The 17929-nt window shown below is 45.6% G+C and overlaps 1 protein-coding gene across 1 annotated transcript in view; it reads left to right on the forward strand.

Moving 5' to 3' along the window:
- The window catches only part of Sar1 (Secretion-associated Ras-related 1), a 38843-nt gene that overhangs the window by 5172 nt on the left and 15742 nt on the right, over positions 1 to 17929 (forward strand). The window contains exons 3-5 of the mRNA XM_075690359.1: positions 778 to 897; positions 4280 to 4345; positions 5004 to 5107. Of these exons, the coding sequence (XP_075546474.1) occupies positions 778 to 897; positions 4280 to 4345; positions 5004 to 5107 (290 nt within the window). The remainder of the gene's footprint in view (positions 1 to 777; positions 898 to 4279; positions 4346 to 5003; positions 5108 to 17929) is intronic.

Here is a 17929-nt window from a genome sequence, read left to right on the forward strand (position 1 = left end):
CAATTTTTCAGTTTGTGTCCAAGATTTATTCTTGGACCTCCACATAGGGGACCTCAAACTATTGCATGCATGTACATTGGGTGCTACATCAGTACTGAGACACAATTGCCATAGTTGTCAGCATGTTCTGATAGTGCGAAGTACCCTTGTCTGCAGACAAAAGAAGGGGCATGTGTATATCTATGTACTCATGTGCTAGCCTTTAGGAATGCTGCTGCATAGTTGGTAAATTTTTCTTCTTTTGTTTTGGAAGGTTCCTGTCACAGTGAGGTGAAATTTGGACCTGTGCTCTTATGTACATGACTGGAGGTCAGTCAACCGCTGAAATGTTCAGCTATATATGCCAGTAGAAACTGACATTTGCATGTTAAACGTTGGTAATTGACATGCCTGTGGAAATTCGGTGCCATCTGCTGTGCTGTCCTGTAAAGGTTGCTGCATTATTTATGAAAATAACTGCTGTCAGGGTTGTGTGGGCAGTCCATACAATTTATTTTTCATTTCACATGTAAACCAGAGAGGGCATTCATAATTGCTAGGGTACAGTGCTCTATAGATTTAGTAAATGTAGTACAGGTATCTTTTACAGTGTGGAAGGACTTGCCAAGTCAATTGTGAAGTTCTCTCTCTGGCTAGTTGGCTAGGTTTCAAACTGAAAATGGTGTCTGTGTCATCTTCCTCATCTGTGTTATCAGTATAAAATCAACTGCAGCAAGCATGTGATCTGCACTGGAAGCTCTTGTCACTAGGCATGCTTATAAATTTATTTCCTTGCAGGCCTGTGGAAGAAGAGTGGCAAGCTGCTCTTCCTCGGCCTGGACAATGCCGGCAAGACAACGTTGCTGCACATGCTCAAAGATGACCGGATGGCCCAGCATGTGCCCACGCTGCACCCAAGTAAATGTCTTGCATCTTTGCTTGCTGCACCAGTACTGTGTGGTGTGCACAGTTTTAATCGGGGAGCTCTTGCTCCACTCTCGGCACTCCTCTTCCTCCTACTTTATTTTGCATTGATGTACACTCAATCTGCTCAAGAGAACACGTAAACTGGGAGGCGTCAGCGGATTTCCTTCTATGGCGAGTCTGATAGCACAAAATCATTCGAGTTTGCACTATAAAAGTGCAAAAAAATGAAAAGGGATGAACATAAGTGCTATGTCAGCTCTTCAATAGCAGAAGAGGATTCGGGTACTTCTCCACTAATCAACAGCTGACTGTAGCACTTGCGTTCATACCGTTATGCTTGTTCATTTGTAGTAGTGTTCACCTTAATAATTATGTGTGACTAACTAGCTCAAGAAATTGTCCTCAAAAGTTCTTAACATTTCAGCACTTGTAGCAGGTGGCACTTATTCCACCAGCAGCTGCTGCTGGAGCACACCCAGTGTGAGCCAAAACTCTCATATTTCCTTCAACAGCAGAGCACATTGTAGTCTTCAACAAATGAAAAAACATAATCTGAGACTTCATTGCAATTGGCGCCACTTTATTTGCAAGGGTGACACTTCCCGGACTTTTAATCTCATTCTTTGCCATACATGTATTCGCAATGGGATGAGAGGACTGGTAAGTAGTATGGGAATGCAGCTGGGGGAAAATTGTCATATTATTACACAACTTTTTCCTGTCTGCTGCTGCCACAGCTTTGTTTCGTAATTCTCACTTAGGTGATTTCTATCTATATAGTGTACTGCATTGACTCATGCACGATTCCGTCTTAACCTTAACTTGTTGCATTTCTTGTAGCCGTAAGGCTGCCTTCTAACACTATGTACTGCTCCACGACTCCTACACTGAATATGAAAACACTGGTTGACATACTAAGAAAACTTCTATTCATAATTACTTTCACTGACACAGAAATTGGCCTCTTCTGGTGCTCCTAAGTTAGGCATGAATGCAGGAGCTACACAATAAATGATACATTTGATAGTTTGCATACGGAAAATTACTGTCGGCAGGTTCTTGCAGCCACTTCAAGGCTGTTGCAAGTTGAAATACATCGTGTAGCCTTCCTGTTGTGCTATAAATAAGAGGGTACTAAGTCAAGAATTGGTACTTTGTACGCTTCAGCTGCCTAAAACTCTTGCAGCCAATGCTTTAAGTGTGTTATCCCAAAGTATATAGTATATGGCAAACCTCCTTGATAGTCGGTAATGTTCATATTTACTTCAAAATTTAAGCAGCACCATGCTTATTAATTTAACAGATGATACCAGCATGGAAATGTTTCTCTAGCAAAATGCAATCTTAACGCAATCCTTAACGTAGTTTAAAGTGAACTTCGAATTTCTTTTCTTTCTGGGCTTCAGTATGTTATTTGGTGCCAGTGGCATCATGCTGTGGAGCACAAGGTCACTAGTGTGATCTTCATCCACTGTGGCCACATACTTACAGGTGCACAACACAATAAAGCCCTTGTGTTCATATTTTAGCCATGTCTAACCATGTCAAAATAAAATACGACAAGTACTTCCAAATCAAGACACAGGAAGCATCACGGCACAGACACAGTATGTACATATTTCCTTCCACAGTGCACAATGACTGCTTCAGGTATAGTTTTTTTTCCCAGGGCAATTGAGCAGTGGAACTCTTTGCCTGACTCAATTGTCCAAATAAAATCGGTTAATGCACTCTTGGAAGCAATACATTGCCTTACGTACCCTGATGCACCCTGATGTTCTGTAGTAATATTGTGATATAATAGGTCAGAATGTGCTCTGTAATTATATTGTTAATGTTTCATATCAGCAGTGCTACTTCATTTTCTTTTTAGTGCATTGTTCAGTCACACTAATGCACTTCTCTGTTTATGTATGTTACATCCACTCCTGTAATAGCCCGTCATGGGCTGACAGTATCAATAAATAAATAGTGCATTGCACCTTTCATAGCCCAAGTGTTGCTTCTAAATGTAAAACCTCCTCAGTTGTACAGATGTCACGTGTGCATATTTAAGGACCATTGAAGTCCATGAGCCTGAAGGGCTCCCTTCTATGAGCTGCACACAGCAACCAGTAAGGCACACAAAATTCAATTGCATTTGGTTTTGAGCTGAAAGTGAGCGTAAGAAAGGAATATTGCGCTTGCGTACGTGCCAATGGCATGGAATAACTAGCACAATTGCTTTGATTTCAATTTCTGAAATAGGCTGGGGATTGCATTCCTCTGAATTTTATCAGTGGCTAAGATAGGAGTGAGGATTTAGTATGGCATCCAGAGCTCAAATTCTTGCTCAAACTATATCTTTGCAGTTATGCTTTCTGCATACTGACGTCACTTTAAAGGGACACTAAAGCCAAATGTTAAGTCAGGCTAAAGTGATAGATCAATGCCTGAGGACGGCCAAGGCATCAATATTATCACAAACAGTGTTTTAGTAACAGAGATTGAGGTAAATGCAGGACACAATTTGTGACTTGCCAAGGACATTCAAGTGCTAGCCCAATGACGAATGCACTCCTCATTTTATTTCTGTTGCCAGTACTCAACTTCGCATTATAAAAAGATAATTGCATTCCATTATGAGATGGAGGAAGTGATACTTGTGCCGTTCTATTCAATGTTTAGAAAAAGTAACTCATAGACATTACGCTTGACAAAAATGCAGGCGGTCTAAAGGTTTCATTGTCGCACAGTGCTGTGCTGGTTTTGATGGCTTGCGAAACTCCCACAAAATGCAAGTAGCAGAGATTTCCACGTCTGTGTGATGTCGGAAGATGCCTGAACAGTCCACGCCACTTGAGCAAAGGCAGCTAGAGCGGTGAATCCAACGCTCTGTTCTGGCTCGGGTTTCTCCATGGCCGCACATTTGCATTTTGCCCAAAAAACCGTAACGGCATCTGTCAAGTGCCGTTTTGCTCAAAGATGGCTGTAAAGAGCATAGATAGCGTATCCAACGTCACCACTTCCCCACTCGGGGGCGTGTGATTTGAATTGTGCTAAAGGTATCCTCGCCCTTCAGACGCGATTTTCTTTTAAACGAAGTCTCATTTCTTTTGCGTTCTCTTTTTGCACGAAACAAGCACAGCGAGGTTTCTGGAATGGTATTTTAACAGTGCACGCTGACCTAATATTTGCCTTTAGCGTCCCTTTAAGGCCTTTTGTTTGATTCATGGTTGGAGTTGCAGAACAAAATGTGTGGAGCGCATGTACCAGGTACTTTGCATGCATTGACTGCTCTGGAACTACTGATGAATTTCCCAGCTTACTAAAACAAATATTTTGTGGTTAGTTTGTGTTTCTGATGTCCATTGTGTTTTTATCATTTCTGCAGCCTCTGAAGAGCTGTCCATAGGCAACATGCGTTTCACCACTTTTGACTTGGGTGGCCATCACCAAGGTGACTGATTTTACTATCTCTGCACCTCCGAGTATCATTTTCCGAGTGCAATAAAAAGGAATGTTGGAATGTCAGTGTCAAAATTTTAGTCATTGTTTTTGTAAATCTTATTTTTTGTTGCTTAACAGACCATAATCAAACAAAAAGACAACTCTACCACGCTCCTCCACAATGCATCTTGTTGCATTCTGCTTTCTTTCACGTGTCTGCCATCGCATCATTTGTAGGATTTCAAAGTTGTGATGTACTGTTGGTGACTAATGTGCCAGTATAAGCTGGCTTCCAGCAAAAGGCGTCTGCAAGCACAGCTTTTAGGAAGCGCCAGCCACTTTAGCATACAGTGGTATGAGGATGTGGCCTTTCGTTTTGCTGTCTTGAATATTGAAGTGCATTTCCAAAGTGTAACATAATTTTGTGTGCACTTCAGGAAAGGGGCAAAATGTTACTTGCCTCATGGGGCACATGTCACACAGGTTGCCTTTTGTCTTAGCATTGGCATACAGCTTATTGCTTGTATGCTGATATTTTTGTCCATGCCAGTGCCCCTTAAACTAGTGCATTTGTTATCCAACTTCTACTTTTTCTCCTTAATTATTATAATTGCCTCTATGAAACATGCCAGTTGCAAAAGCTTTCTTCTTTCTTTATATGTGCACAGCTCGAAGAGTGTGGAAAGACTACTTCCCTGCTGTGGATGCCATAGTTTTCCTCATCGATGCCCATGACAGGGAGCGTTTCCCAGAGTCCAAAGCAGAGCTGGACGTGAGTTTTGGTGTTCCCTACCATTGTCCAATTTAGCAGCCCCCAACATCTTGTCGGCATTCTACAGTTTAACTAAGTAGGCACTGCTAAGTGCCACAAGTCCGTTCTGCTAGCTCCACATATAGTGCCCACAAATATTGTGAAGATTTGACACTCCCTCGACACTGCCAAAACTTCTGTGCATTACATGTTGTTTGGTAAGGGGCCGCGCATCCTGCAGCCAGGCACACTATCATTGTGTAGCATGCTGTACTTTGCCAAGGTTGAGCATTCTCTGCACATAACGAAATAACTTACTGTATTCTGTTTTATACAGTGGAACCCCGTTCATACGTTTTTCACCGGACCGCGAAAAAAAAACGTAACAGCCGGGAAAACGCAACAGTGAGGAAAGGTCCGAAAATTAATGAAAACAGTGCAGCTTTGCCTTGAAACCATTTATTTCGACATCAAGTGAGCTTAGGTCTTAAAAAAAATCGAGAATGGTCGATTGCCGTTTTTTCCGCTCGCTGGAAAACACGACGTGTTTCTCGATGGCCTGGAAAGCCGCATTGCTCTCAGCGTCGCTTTGAGGTGCGACGTACCTGCGAAGGAGGTCCAGAGCCGCGACGGCTTCTGCAAAGCTCGGGTCCGCCAACTCCCCGGAATCATGCGGCTCGTGCTCCTCGTCGTCACCACAGTCTGAGGCTTCACTCGCGACAGAGTCTGCAACGATCTCTGCGATACTCCGACACTCGGATGTCACGACAGCAGCATCCACGGCGACGTAGTCGTCATACGTGACTCCCGTGGCACCCAGCGCATTCAAAGCTTCACTCAGTTCTTGATCATCAGAGGCTGCTTCCGTCTCTTCAGCTTCCGTGGCAGTTTCCTCTCCGCCGTCCATGCGAAAGCCACACCGCGCGAAGCAGTGCTGTGCAGTTGACGCGCTCACTGCAGTCCACGCTGAAGCGACGTAGTGCATAGCGTCCAGTATTGAAATGATCGTAGGCTGCTGTCCGCGATCAATACGCGCCAGACAGCGCTTTACGATGGACTTCCTGTACGAGTGCTTTAAGTTCTTTATGACGCCGGCATCCAACGGCTGCAAGTGGCTTGTAGTGTTTGGAGGAAAAAAAACAAGCTTAACGTTCCGAAGAAACGACGGGTCTTTCGGGTGGGCAGCACAATTGTCCAGAAAAAGGACAACACTCCTGCACTGGGAGCCCATCTTATTGTCGAAGTAACGAAGAAATTCTTCGAACAAAGAACCCGTCATCCATGCACGAGTGTTGCTTCTATAGTGACATGGCAGCAGGCGAATGTTCTTTAAGCACCGTGGGTTTCGGTATTTTCCGATTACCCATGGCTTCAGCTTGTCCGAGCCATCCATGTTGCAGCAAAGGAGCACCATCAATCTTTCTTTGCTGCATTTGCCTCCGTGGCATGCTTGGCCCTTCAGGCTTAACGACTTGGATGGCTGCACCCGAAAGAAAAGACCCGTTTCGTCGGCATTGTATATGTCACGAGGCTCATACCCCTCAATTATGGCAGATAGTGTGGCCTTCCAATCGTCGACTGTTTCTAAGTTTACACTTGCTGCTTCCCCGGATACCGTCTTATACGCGATGCCGTGCCTCTTTCGGAAACGGTCGATCCAGCCATTTGACGCCGCAAAGTCACTGATGCCCAGTCGGTCGGCTATTTCCATCGCCTTCTCGCGCAAAATGCTGCCGTCGAAGTTCACACCGGCAGCGCGGGCTTGTTTAAACCAAGTAAGAAGCGACTCGTCGAGGGTTCCATATTTGGCGCCACGAGCCTGCTTAGCTTTCGGGCCGAAGAGCGCGGCATTCCCTTGTATCTCGGCACGCTTCGAAACGATGCTGTTAAGCGTCGAGGGTGGCAGACCAAGATCCTTGGCGATGTCGACTCTTTTCCGCGCTGGCTGCCTGTCGACTGCGTTGAGAACATCCAGCTTTTCCTCGAGGGAAAGCGCCTTGCGCTTGCGCGACGCCATCAAAGGACGACAAATCGGTCGCGGTGTTAGCGAGGCCCGACGAGGCGTAGGCAGCGTAGGTGTTGACGGGAGGACACGGACGACTCGGATGGGTTGAACCGCACAAACAAGAAAGACTGGATTAGCGAGGCCTGACGAAGCGTAGGCAGCGTAGCTGTTGACGGGAGGACACGGACAACTCGGATGGGTTGAACCGCACAAACAAGAAAGACTGGATTGCTGCGGGCCCGCGGGTTTTACTCGCTTCGGCTGACGAGGCAGTGGCCATCTAGGGGCAATCTCTCCAACTCGCGTGCGGCTTTTTATGGCCTCTGAGATTACCTACGCGCGTGCAAGGGTGTAATCTCAGAGGCCATGGTCTTGTAGCCAATTCCGTAGCCAAGCCTGGCCAAGACTCGTCAAAATGGCGGTTGGCGCGCGTTGCCCGGCCGGGTTCGGGGTGCCAGGTCGCAACGTAACATGCGGGAACGTTTTCACAGCTACAACGTAACAGCGGGGTACCCAATACATTGGATCCTATGGGAGCTATGCCGGGACCGGACGAAAACGACGTAACAGCCGGGAAAACGCAGCAGCGAGGAACGTAACAGCGGGGTTCTACTGTACATAGCAGGCGGTGTCATGAAGGCTAGAGGCACTTCTCACATTTCTCGCATTCGTGATTAAAAAATAGTGCGCCACATATTAATGAAATATGTAGGTATATATCATCTACTTGGGTGCAAGAGTAAGTCTCGTACATTTACATTGCCAAATATGACATAATTACAGTAGAAGCTCATTTATACATTTTGGAAAATGTGACAAAGCGTAATAACCAGGAACGCATTAGATCTTAAGCTGCAATCTACGTACCCGCCGTGGTTTCTCAGTGGCCATGGTGTTGGGCTGCTGAGCACGAGGTCGCGGGATCGAATCCCGGCCACGGCGGCCGCATTTCGGTGGGGGCGAAATGCCAAAACACCTGTGTACTTAGATTTAGGTGCACGTTAAAGTACCCCAGGTGGTCGAAATTTCCGGAGTCCTCCACTACGGCGTGCCTCATAATCAGTAAGTGGTTTTGGCACGTAAAACCCCATAATTTAATTTAATTTTTTTGCAATGTACGTAACACAAAGCGTTGCGCAACTAAGTATGGCACATTTGGGTTATCATCTATTAAAAGCATGCAATATACACTTCCAATGATAATACGCAGCATGCTCTAAAACAGTTAGATGAAGACGCTTATTGCAATAGTGTTGGCAGTGATAGCTGTAAATGTGACTAGCGATGTCCCATGAGATTTGCTAGTACTAGGAGGGAAAAGTGAGTATGGGTGGGTGATTACTGTGGGGAATCTGCCACGGAAGGTGCCTACTGTTCTGAATCACACGTGCCGTGTGCCTTTTCTTGTTCACGTGGGATCTGGCTGCCAGAAAACTTATATGTTCTCAGTTTTGCGATGTACTGGATGTTGGCGTAGAAAGATATCATTTTCCGGGAACATATTAACCGCTAAAAAACTGCAACTGTATTGGGTCAAAACGTGTTCGTGGGCTAGTTGGTTAGAATCCATGATAGTGTATAAGCGCGACTGCACGTGGACGTAGAAAGAAACGGATGCAGAGGCTGTGTATCTGTTTCTTTCTATGTCTTTGTTCAGTCGCGCTTATACACTCTATCATGTGTTGGATCAATTTTTCTGTTCACGATCACGAACGTTGGCCGTGGAAAATCATGTGAAACTGGGTCGTATCATTGAGGTTCTACTGTATTACATAGAATGTGTTGCAGATCTGAACCTGTTTACCACTGAACAAGTGGAGCGACTTGTTTCTGCAACCGCAGCCACAGCGTTACCACTTGTGCTTGCAACCAAACACTGCATGTCGCATACTGGAAGACCTACGAGTAATGTTATTTAATGTTGCCTTTTGTCCACAAGGTTATAATTGTAATATAATGTAGTCATTCCGTAGAAGGAATTAAGATTACAAATAACTGCATGTGCGGAGTGACTCATATCCTCCACATACTACTTGCATAGCTTCCGCAGTGTTGCCTGCTATGTATAAAACTGGGTCTAGTAGATTCCTCTGTGCATGGGGTGCTATGCACGGGTTACCAAGGCAGGACATGCTTTAGGTTTGACAATGTGGGGCTTCATTAGTTTTCATTAAGCAACAAAAAGAATGCACCAGACAATAACCAGGAACTTCACAATAAAATGGTCATTTACCACAAACCCTCATTCAACTTCTCCGCAGTGACAGTCTCGCATGCTGCTGAATGACGTATGCCAACTGCGACACTACTATGGTGGGCGCTCTTGGAATCGCATCTACTTCTCAGAAAGTGCTCAGAGAAAAAAAATCGCAGAAGGGTTGCTGATGGTTTCCCAAACTTTCTGGCCTTGGGGGAACCCACCAGCAATACTTGGGAACTTTGTGTCCTTGTCACTTCCGTACCTCAATTCTACTTATGCACAGCCTTCTGTTAAATGTTCAGTGACTCAAATGGCTACACATAGTGCTAGTCAAAATCATGGTTTGGGTGAGTTGGTTATACTTTGCAAAATGTTCTTTGCACTAAAAGACGTGGACAAGGGCGTGAGGTGCAGGACGTGTGTCCTGTACCCCTTTTTTTGTCCGTATCTTGTTGCGCAAAAACTATTTCACATTGTGTATACCGTATTTACACAATTGTAAGTCGACTCTCAGTAAGGTGCCTGGTGGTGGTCTCGTGCTGACGATGCCCTCTCGGTGAGCGCATACTTCCCCCCTCATCTTTTAAGAGATTCAATACATACAAGCATTTGTCTCGCAAACCAGATTTATTTCAAGGGAATTTTCCACGTCTCAATAATTTCTCTCGTCGTATACGAGTGCTGATTGCTGTGTTATAGTTTGTTAACGAAGCTTCCCCTCAAGTCTAAATATTTTAAGGCAGTTTTCCTAGTCTATAAAGCCGCTCGAGTTCACGCTGCTCCTCTGGCGGCCATTTTTCCAAGAAATTATGCCTTCCAACCACTCGGAATCAGCAAAAATCGACTGCCGCGGACAACATCAGTCCCTTTCCACATAAGTATGAGGCTCGGAGCAGGAGCTTTGGCGCATGAAAGTAACCGTTGGCTTGACGAACCAACCGACTGGGCTACCTTTCCGGGCAACATTGAAGGATCACGAGTTCAAATCACATGTTATGTTCATTTTTTTCGCCCCCTTTTTTTTCTTTCTTTTAATGTATTTTCCTTCCTTTTATCACTGTACGGAAACCCTCCTAAAAAAAAAAAAATTATATATCCTCAATTATGTGTGGCCACACATGTGCAGGTCATAAATACCAGGTTCTCTAGCCGAGTGCCATCCATGCGGTATAACCGAGCTCAGATTGGTCCACCTTGACTGATCAAATAGGGCACCACTGTACGTTAAATGAGGCGTACAACTCCTGCGGGTCCCGCCGTGGTTGCTCAGTGGTTATGGTGTTAGACTGCTGAGCACGAGGTCGCGGGATCGGACCCCGGCCACGGCGGCCGCATTTCGATGGAGGCGAAATGCGAAAACACCCGTGTACTTAGAATTAGGTGCACGTTAAAGAACCCCAGGTGGTTGAAATTTTCGGAGTCCTCCACTACGGCGTGCATAATCAGAAAGTGGTTTTGTCACGCAAAACACCATAATTCAATTTTTAATTTAACTCCTGCGGGGACGGTAGAGTATCCGTCTCCAGTGCAAGAGGACCGTGATTCAAATCCCGGTGCCGCGCAATTCTCCACCGGAAAATACAAAAAAAAAAAACCGTGTGTTGAGAAAATTGCACAAACAGGCCTGGAGTGCGGCCTGATCCCGGTGACCAGAACCGGTAACGCACTCTCTCACCAGAGCAGGATTGGCCACCCTGGTGCAGTACTTGGCCACAACCTCCTATATGAATACAACAATCAAACCCCGGCCCTCAGTCCCCAGCAGCCGCGAAGCAACTGACCACGGCGGCGGTCAGATCTGTGACGCTGCAGAGGGTGCTAAGAATACCTGGCTCCGGACAGGCCGCCATTGGAATCTGAACCTGGCAACGTTTAACGTTAGAACGCTATCTAGTGAGGCGAGTCTAGCAGTGTTATTGGAGGAATTAGAGGGTAGTAAATGGGATATAATAGGGCTCAGTGAGGTTAGGAGGACAAAAGAAGCATATACAGTGCTAAAAAGCGGGCATGTACTGTGTTACCGGGGCTTAGCGGAGAGACGAGAACTAGGAGTCAGATTCCTGATTAATAAGGAAATAGCTGGTAACATACAGGAATTCTATAGCATTAACGAGAGGGTGGCAGGTCTTGTTGTGAAACTTAATAAGAGGTACAAATTGAAGGTGGTACAAGTCTATGCCCCTACATGCAGTCATGATGACCAGGAAGTCTAAAGCTTTTATGAAGACGTGGAATCGGCGATGGGTAAAGTCAAAACAAAATACACTATACTGATGGGCGACTTCAATGCCAGGGTAGGCAAGAAGCAGGCTGGAGACAAGTCAGTGGGGGAATATGGCATAGGCTCTAGGAATAGCAGAGGAGAATTATTAGTAGAGTTTGCAGAACAGAATAATATGCGGATAATGAACACCTTTTTCCGCAAGCGGGTTAGTCGAAAGTGGACGTGGAGGAGCCCGAATGGTGAGACTAGAAATGAAATCGACTTCATACTCTGCGCGAACCCTGGCATCATACAAGATGTAGACGTGCTCGGCAAGGTACGCTGCAGTGACCATAGGATGGTAAGAACTCGAATTAGCCTAGACTTGAGGAGGGAACGGGAGAAACTGGTACACAAGAAGCCAATCAATGAGTTAGCGGTAAGAGGGAAACTAGAGGAATTCCGGATCAAGCTACAGAACAGGTATTCGGCTTTAACTCAGGAAGAGGACCTTAGTGTTGAAGCAATGAACGACAATCTTGTGGGCATCATTAAGGAGTGTGCAATAGAAGTCGGTGGTAACTCCGTTAGACAGGAAACCAGTAAGCTATCGCAGGAGACGAAAGATCTGATCAAGAAACGCCAATGTATGAAAGCCTCTAACCCTACAGCTAGAATAGAACTGGCAGAACTTTCTAAGTTAATCAACAAGCGTAAGACAGCGGACATCAGGAACTATAATATGGATAGAATTGAACAGGCTCTCAGGAACGGAGGAAGCCTAAAAACAGTGAAGAAGAAACTAGGAATAGGCAAGAATCAGATGTGTGCGTTAAGAGACAAAGCCGGCAATATAGTTACTAATATGGATAAGATAGTTCAAGTGGCTGAGGAGTTCTATAGAGATTTATACAGTACCAGTGGCACCCACGACGATAGTGGAAAAGAGAATAGCCTAGAGGAATTCGAAATCCCACAGGTAACGCCAGAAGAAGTAAAGAAAGCCTTAGGAGCTATGCAAAGGGGGAAGGCAGCTGGGGAGGATCAGGTAACAGCAGATTTGTTGAAGGATGGTGGTCAGATTGTTCTAGAGAAACTGGCCACCCTGTATACGCAATGCCTCATAACCTCGAGCGTACCGGAATCTTGGAAGAACGCTAACATAATCCTAATCCATAAGAAAGGGGACGCCAAAGACTTGAAAAATTATAGACCGATCAGTTTACTGTCCGTTGCCTACAAAGTATTTACTAAGGTAATCGCAAATAGAATCAGGAACACCTTAGACTTCTGTCAACCAAAGGACCAGGCAGGATTCCGTAAAGGCTACTCAGCAATAGACCATATTCACACTATCAATCAAGTGATAGAGAAATGTGCAGAATATAACCAACCCTTATATATAGCTTTCATTGATTACGAGAAAGCGTTTGATTCAGTCGAAACCTCAGCAGTCATGGAGGCATTACGGAATCAGGGTGTAGATGAGCCATATGTAAAGATACTGGAAGATATCTATAGCGGCTCCACAGCCACCGTAGTCCTCCACAAAGAAAGCAACAAAATCCCTATAAAGAAAGGCGTCAGACAGGGAGATACGATATCTCCAATGCTATTCACAGCATGTTTACAGGAGGTATTCAGAGGCCTGGAGTGGGAAGAATTGGGGATAAAAGTTGATGGAGAATACCTTAGCAACTTGCGATTCGCTGATGATATTGCCTTGCTTAGTAACTCAGGAGACCAATTGCAATGCATGCTCACTGACCTGGAGAGGCAAAGCAGAAGGGTGGGTCTGAAAATTAATCTGCAGAAAACTAAAGTATTGTTTAACAGGCTCGGAAGAGAACAGCAGTTTACGATAGGTAGCGAAGCACTGGAAGGGGTAAGGGAATACATCTACTTAGGGCAGGTAGTGACCACTGATCCGGATCATGAGACTGAAATAACCAGAAGAATGAGAATGGGCTGGGGTGCGTTTGGCAGGCATTCTCAAATCATGAACAGCAGGTTGCCACTATCCCTCAAAAGGAAAGTGTATAACAGCTGTGTGTTACCAGTACTCGCATATGGGGCTGAAACCTGGAGGCTTACGAAAAGGGTTCTGCTGAAATTGAGGACGACGCAACGAGCTATGGAAAGAAGAATGATGGGTGTGACGTTAAGGGATAAGAAAAGAGTAGATTGGGTGAGGCAACAAACGCGGGTAAACGACATCTTAGCTGAAATCAAGAAAAAGAAATGGGCATGGGCCGGACATGTAACGAGGAGGGAAGATAACCGATGGTACTAAGGGTTACGGACTGGATTCCAAGGGAAGGGATGCGTAGCAGGGGGCGGCAGAAAGTTAGGTGGGCGGATGACATTAAGACGTTTGCAGGGACAACATGGTCACAATTAGTACATGACCGGGGTAGTTGGAGAAGTATGGGAGAGGCCTTTGCCCTGCAGTGGGCGTAACTAGGCTGATGATGATGATGATGATGATGAAGTCGACTCTAATGTAAGTCGACCCCCCATATAGCGTGTGACAGGAAGAGAACAAAAGAGCATATCTGAGGGCGCATTCGATAACGAAAATTTATTAGTAGCTGACATGGTCACTGGACTACTCGTCTTCACTAGTGCTGCCATCGTCATCGTTGATACGGTCCCATAGCGCGTTGTCGTCCAGCGAAATTCCACATTTGGCAAATGACCGCACCACATCTTGTGGAACAGCAGCCCACGTCGAATGCACCCAACCACACGCAGCCGTCAGGGAGGCTCTTTTGACAGGTCCGGTTGGCGTAAGTTTGCGGTCTTCTGCCGCCAGCCACTCGTTGTACTCGTGGCAGAGCAAGTCCTTAAAAGGCGAAGATTTGGGCTTGTTTCATGACCATGTCGCACTTCACTGGCAGTCACCGATCACACATTTCAGCGATGTATGTACGCCACAAGCTTGGCCTACAGCTCTGGAAAGCATCTGGACTTCGGCACGTGGGAAATTCCTCACTTGCCGTTGCAGGTGAAAAATTTCGCTTCACTGCAGTTGCCACTCTCGCACCACCTGTTCAGAAACGTCGAACTTGCGGCCCGCTGCGCAGTGATTTGTTTCTTCGGCGTAAAGGATGGCAGCCCTCTTGAATGCTGCTGTGAATGTGTGCCAAATGATTAGTGGGCCTGGAGCACGGAAGTAGCACGTAGCCGGCAGTCAAGTCGAAAGTTTCAAACCAATGCCTTTGGTCAAACTAAGAGCACAGAGAAAGCTAAGAGCTACAGGGAAACAGAAACACGTGAGCGCTGTCTGCTCTTCCATGAGCTACCGATACTCCCCGCAAGCGCTGCCGTGAATGGAACAACGGCGCTTCCATCAACTCGACATCCCCCCATGAGTGTTGTGTGCACTGTAAAACTCAAAAATGTTGAAAGACCCTTCCGAAAAGCGAACACTCAGGATAGCGAAAAGCTACGTGTAGGGCCATAGAGCAAACATAAGATGGTAACTACGTTGTAGCTCCCATTGGTCTCGCTTTTTTGGCAGTGCCATGTTTTGGTTTCGACTGTAAGTCGAACCCCCCTCCCCCCACTTCAGATTTTCAAATTTTAAATATAGGTCGACACAATCGTGTAAATACGATAGTACATTAGATGAATATTGTTGTACAAGTGAGCATGTTAGCCTGCTCTTAAGCAAAGAATTGATGCAAGGATCAGTGCTAATAATGCTCACTTTGAATAATTATTTGCCATGCAGCCTAGACTCTTGACTGCAGCCGAGAACTTCACTAGTAGACGTGTAATTTGTTAAATCGGTTTATTTTAGCACTGAAAACAATCCATCACAGTCCTATAACGGTCCTATTGGTTACTTTGTTGCAAATTATGTAATTCAGCTACTAATTAAGGGAAGGTGACACTTGTGGGCTAGAGAAAATTCAAAGCTGCACCATTGCTGGTCTGCTGGTGAGCATGGGCTCCAGGGCTTATCCAAGCTTATCATTAATCCGAGAAGCATCGCTTTAGACTGAAAAAGGTGCAGTGATATACCTTAACAAAAAGCTCTAGCTTTCTTTTTTTCCTTGCACGCACATTGACATGCAGCAATTGTTGACGAGTTCCGATGACTGTTTCCATCGACATTTGTGTTTTCATCACAAACTGCCGTATGCAGGACAGTAATTAAATTTTGCTGTTTAAGAAATGTCTGGATGAGTTGTCATTCTAAAGTGGATTTGATTGCTAATGGTAATGCTAAATAATAAATGTCTCCACTCGTCACAGTGCACCTTGCACTTATCAAAGCGTTTGTAGCGTGTTTCTGTTCCTGATAAAGTGGAAATGGATGGAGGTGCAATAACATGCCCACCTACCGTATTGACTCGCATAATGATCGCACTTTTTTGTCAAAAAAATTGATGCAAATTCAGGGGTGTGATCATAACGTGGAGTAAATTTTCTGCGAAAAGAAAAATGTATTTTTTTCATCCCGTATTTGCTGCGGGATGACAACAGGTCAACAAACAGGCGGCTGCTTCTGTAACAGTGCGGGATACCAAAACGAAAATGGCAGCCGGCAAAGCATGCTCAACGCAAATTTTTTTCTTCTCGTGAGTACATTACCTGCATAGAAAGTTGCTTCCCTATCAGTCATGAATAATATAGTTAATATCAGCATGTTTGCGGCAATAACGTAGCCATGTCCACTTTGAGGGGACAGAAACGGAGAACAGCACGCTTAGCTGCCAGTGACATAGAATCAAATTGCGGGCATACTGCGAAAACCGCGGCATTTGTCTTAACTACAATCCTTATACGGCACATTTTCGCTAAGGGTGGGCGAATATCATAGCTGTGTTACATGCGTTGGCTTATGAATAGGGTGCACTTCTAATGTAACAATGTGACCGTGGCTACTATTCGTCGCCACTCGCGATTTTTTACGTGCCCACGAGTGCAGACGAGAGGAATCGAAAGGCGCCTTTTTGTTGTTGTTGTTGATCACAACCATTATAAAGCCTACAAATAAAAAGCCAAGGCAAGTTTGGCTGTAGCATTTTCTTTTTTTTTTTTTTTTTTTAATGGAAGTGCGGAAAGTGATGAAAAGAATGAAATGGGGCATCTGCTTAAGAATCTGTTTGGTGCATGCTGACCGCATGGTATGTGTTGAAGAGTCGTTCGCGTAGCATTCGACAGATGGTAAGTGAGATCATCATTAGCTAGACTTGGTACACGACATATCGCTGCGGCAAGTCTGGGTTGCGATCAGTATGCGAGAAAGAAAAAAAGTCGAATTTTGACGACAAAATTCGGGGGTGAGATCATTATGCAAGTAAATACGGTACAGTAAAACCTCGTTAAACCGCACCCGCTTAAACAGTAGTTCTGTTTTAAAAGTAGTAAAGTCAAATCCCCGACTCAGCGGCCATTGAACATAATGTTTTGTATCCGCATAAACCGTACCAGCTTATTGCGTACGTATCGGTTAACACGTAGTGTTTCCACTTTTCGTCGCGCAAACACGGCGGTGCATCGTCTCCATCGGGCGGCCCAGCAGAACAACAAGCCTGAGAGATTGGAACAATTGCCGCCAAGCGCCCTGCGCGTTTGCATGTGAAGCCCCATCAACATCATCATTTCGGCGGCATGCCAGAGAGCGTTGTGGTCTCGTGCAATCGAGGATTTGCGTCATGCTGAAGCTCGAATATAAAACACGCCGGGTGCTCAGCATAGAAGAAAAATTATACATTGTTCGTGCTATCAAACATGACATGAAGAAGTCTGCGCTGGCACGCGACAGGGATCTGCTGTTGACTACAGTGTGTGGCATTTGGAATGCGAAGAAGTTGCTCGGCAGCGCTGCTGCGATTGTGAAGAGACGTCGGCTACGAGGTTCGACTTTTCGCCATCGTTGCCGAAGTGTCGACTAGCGACAGTGATGAGGACGACACGGAAATCGACAGCATGGGCGATTCAGGCCTGACAGTGGTAGAAGCTGCGCGTTACGTCAGCCTCATGAATGCAATCGTTGCGACGAGAACAGCACCCCGAAACGAAAAAGGTGCCCCGCGACTTCTGAGCGCAACCGCGCACGTGCACAGAGAATACGTAATGCCAACGAGGAATCTGCCATGCGAGTGTTTGCCGGTAAGAGGGGGCTGGCTGAAAAGCTGGCTCGCAGCTTCAGTAAGTTTGAGGCCGCTGTCGTCGCTGCTAGGGCGCCGAGGCATCAAACAAAAATAGCACTTTTGTTGCGTGAAGGGAATAAATACTGCATGTTTTTCCTCTTTCATCGCACGCTCTCTGAGTTCCGTTTTTGACTGGTAAGCGAGCAATCTTGTGCTATCTTGTGCAATCTGGTTAAACAGCACTACCATATCGTACATACTTTTTCCGAGCTCCAGCCAACTACGGTTTAACGAGGTTTCACTGTACATAAACACTGAGCTGCATTAA

The sequence above is a fragment of the Dermacentor variabilis genome, chromosome 1 (assembly GCF_050947875.1).
Source record: "Dermacentor variabilis isolate Ectoservices chromosome 1, ASM5094787v1, whole genome shotgun sequence".
NCBI classification, from domain to species: Eukaryota; Metazoa; Arthropoda; class Arachnida; order Ixodida; family Ixodidae; genus Dermacentor; species Dermacentor variabilis.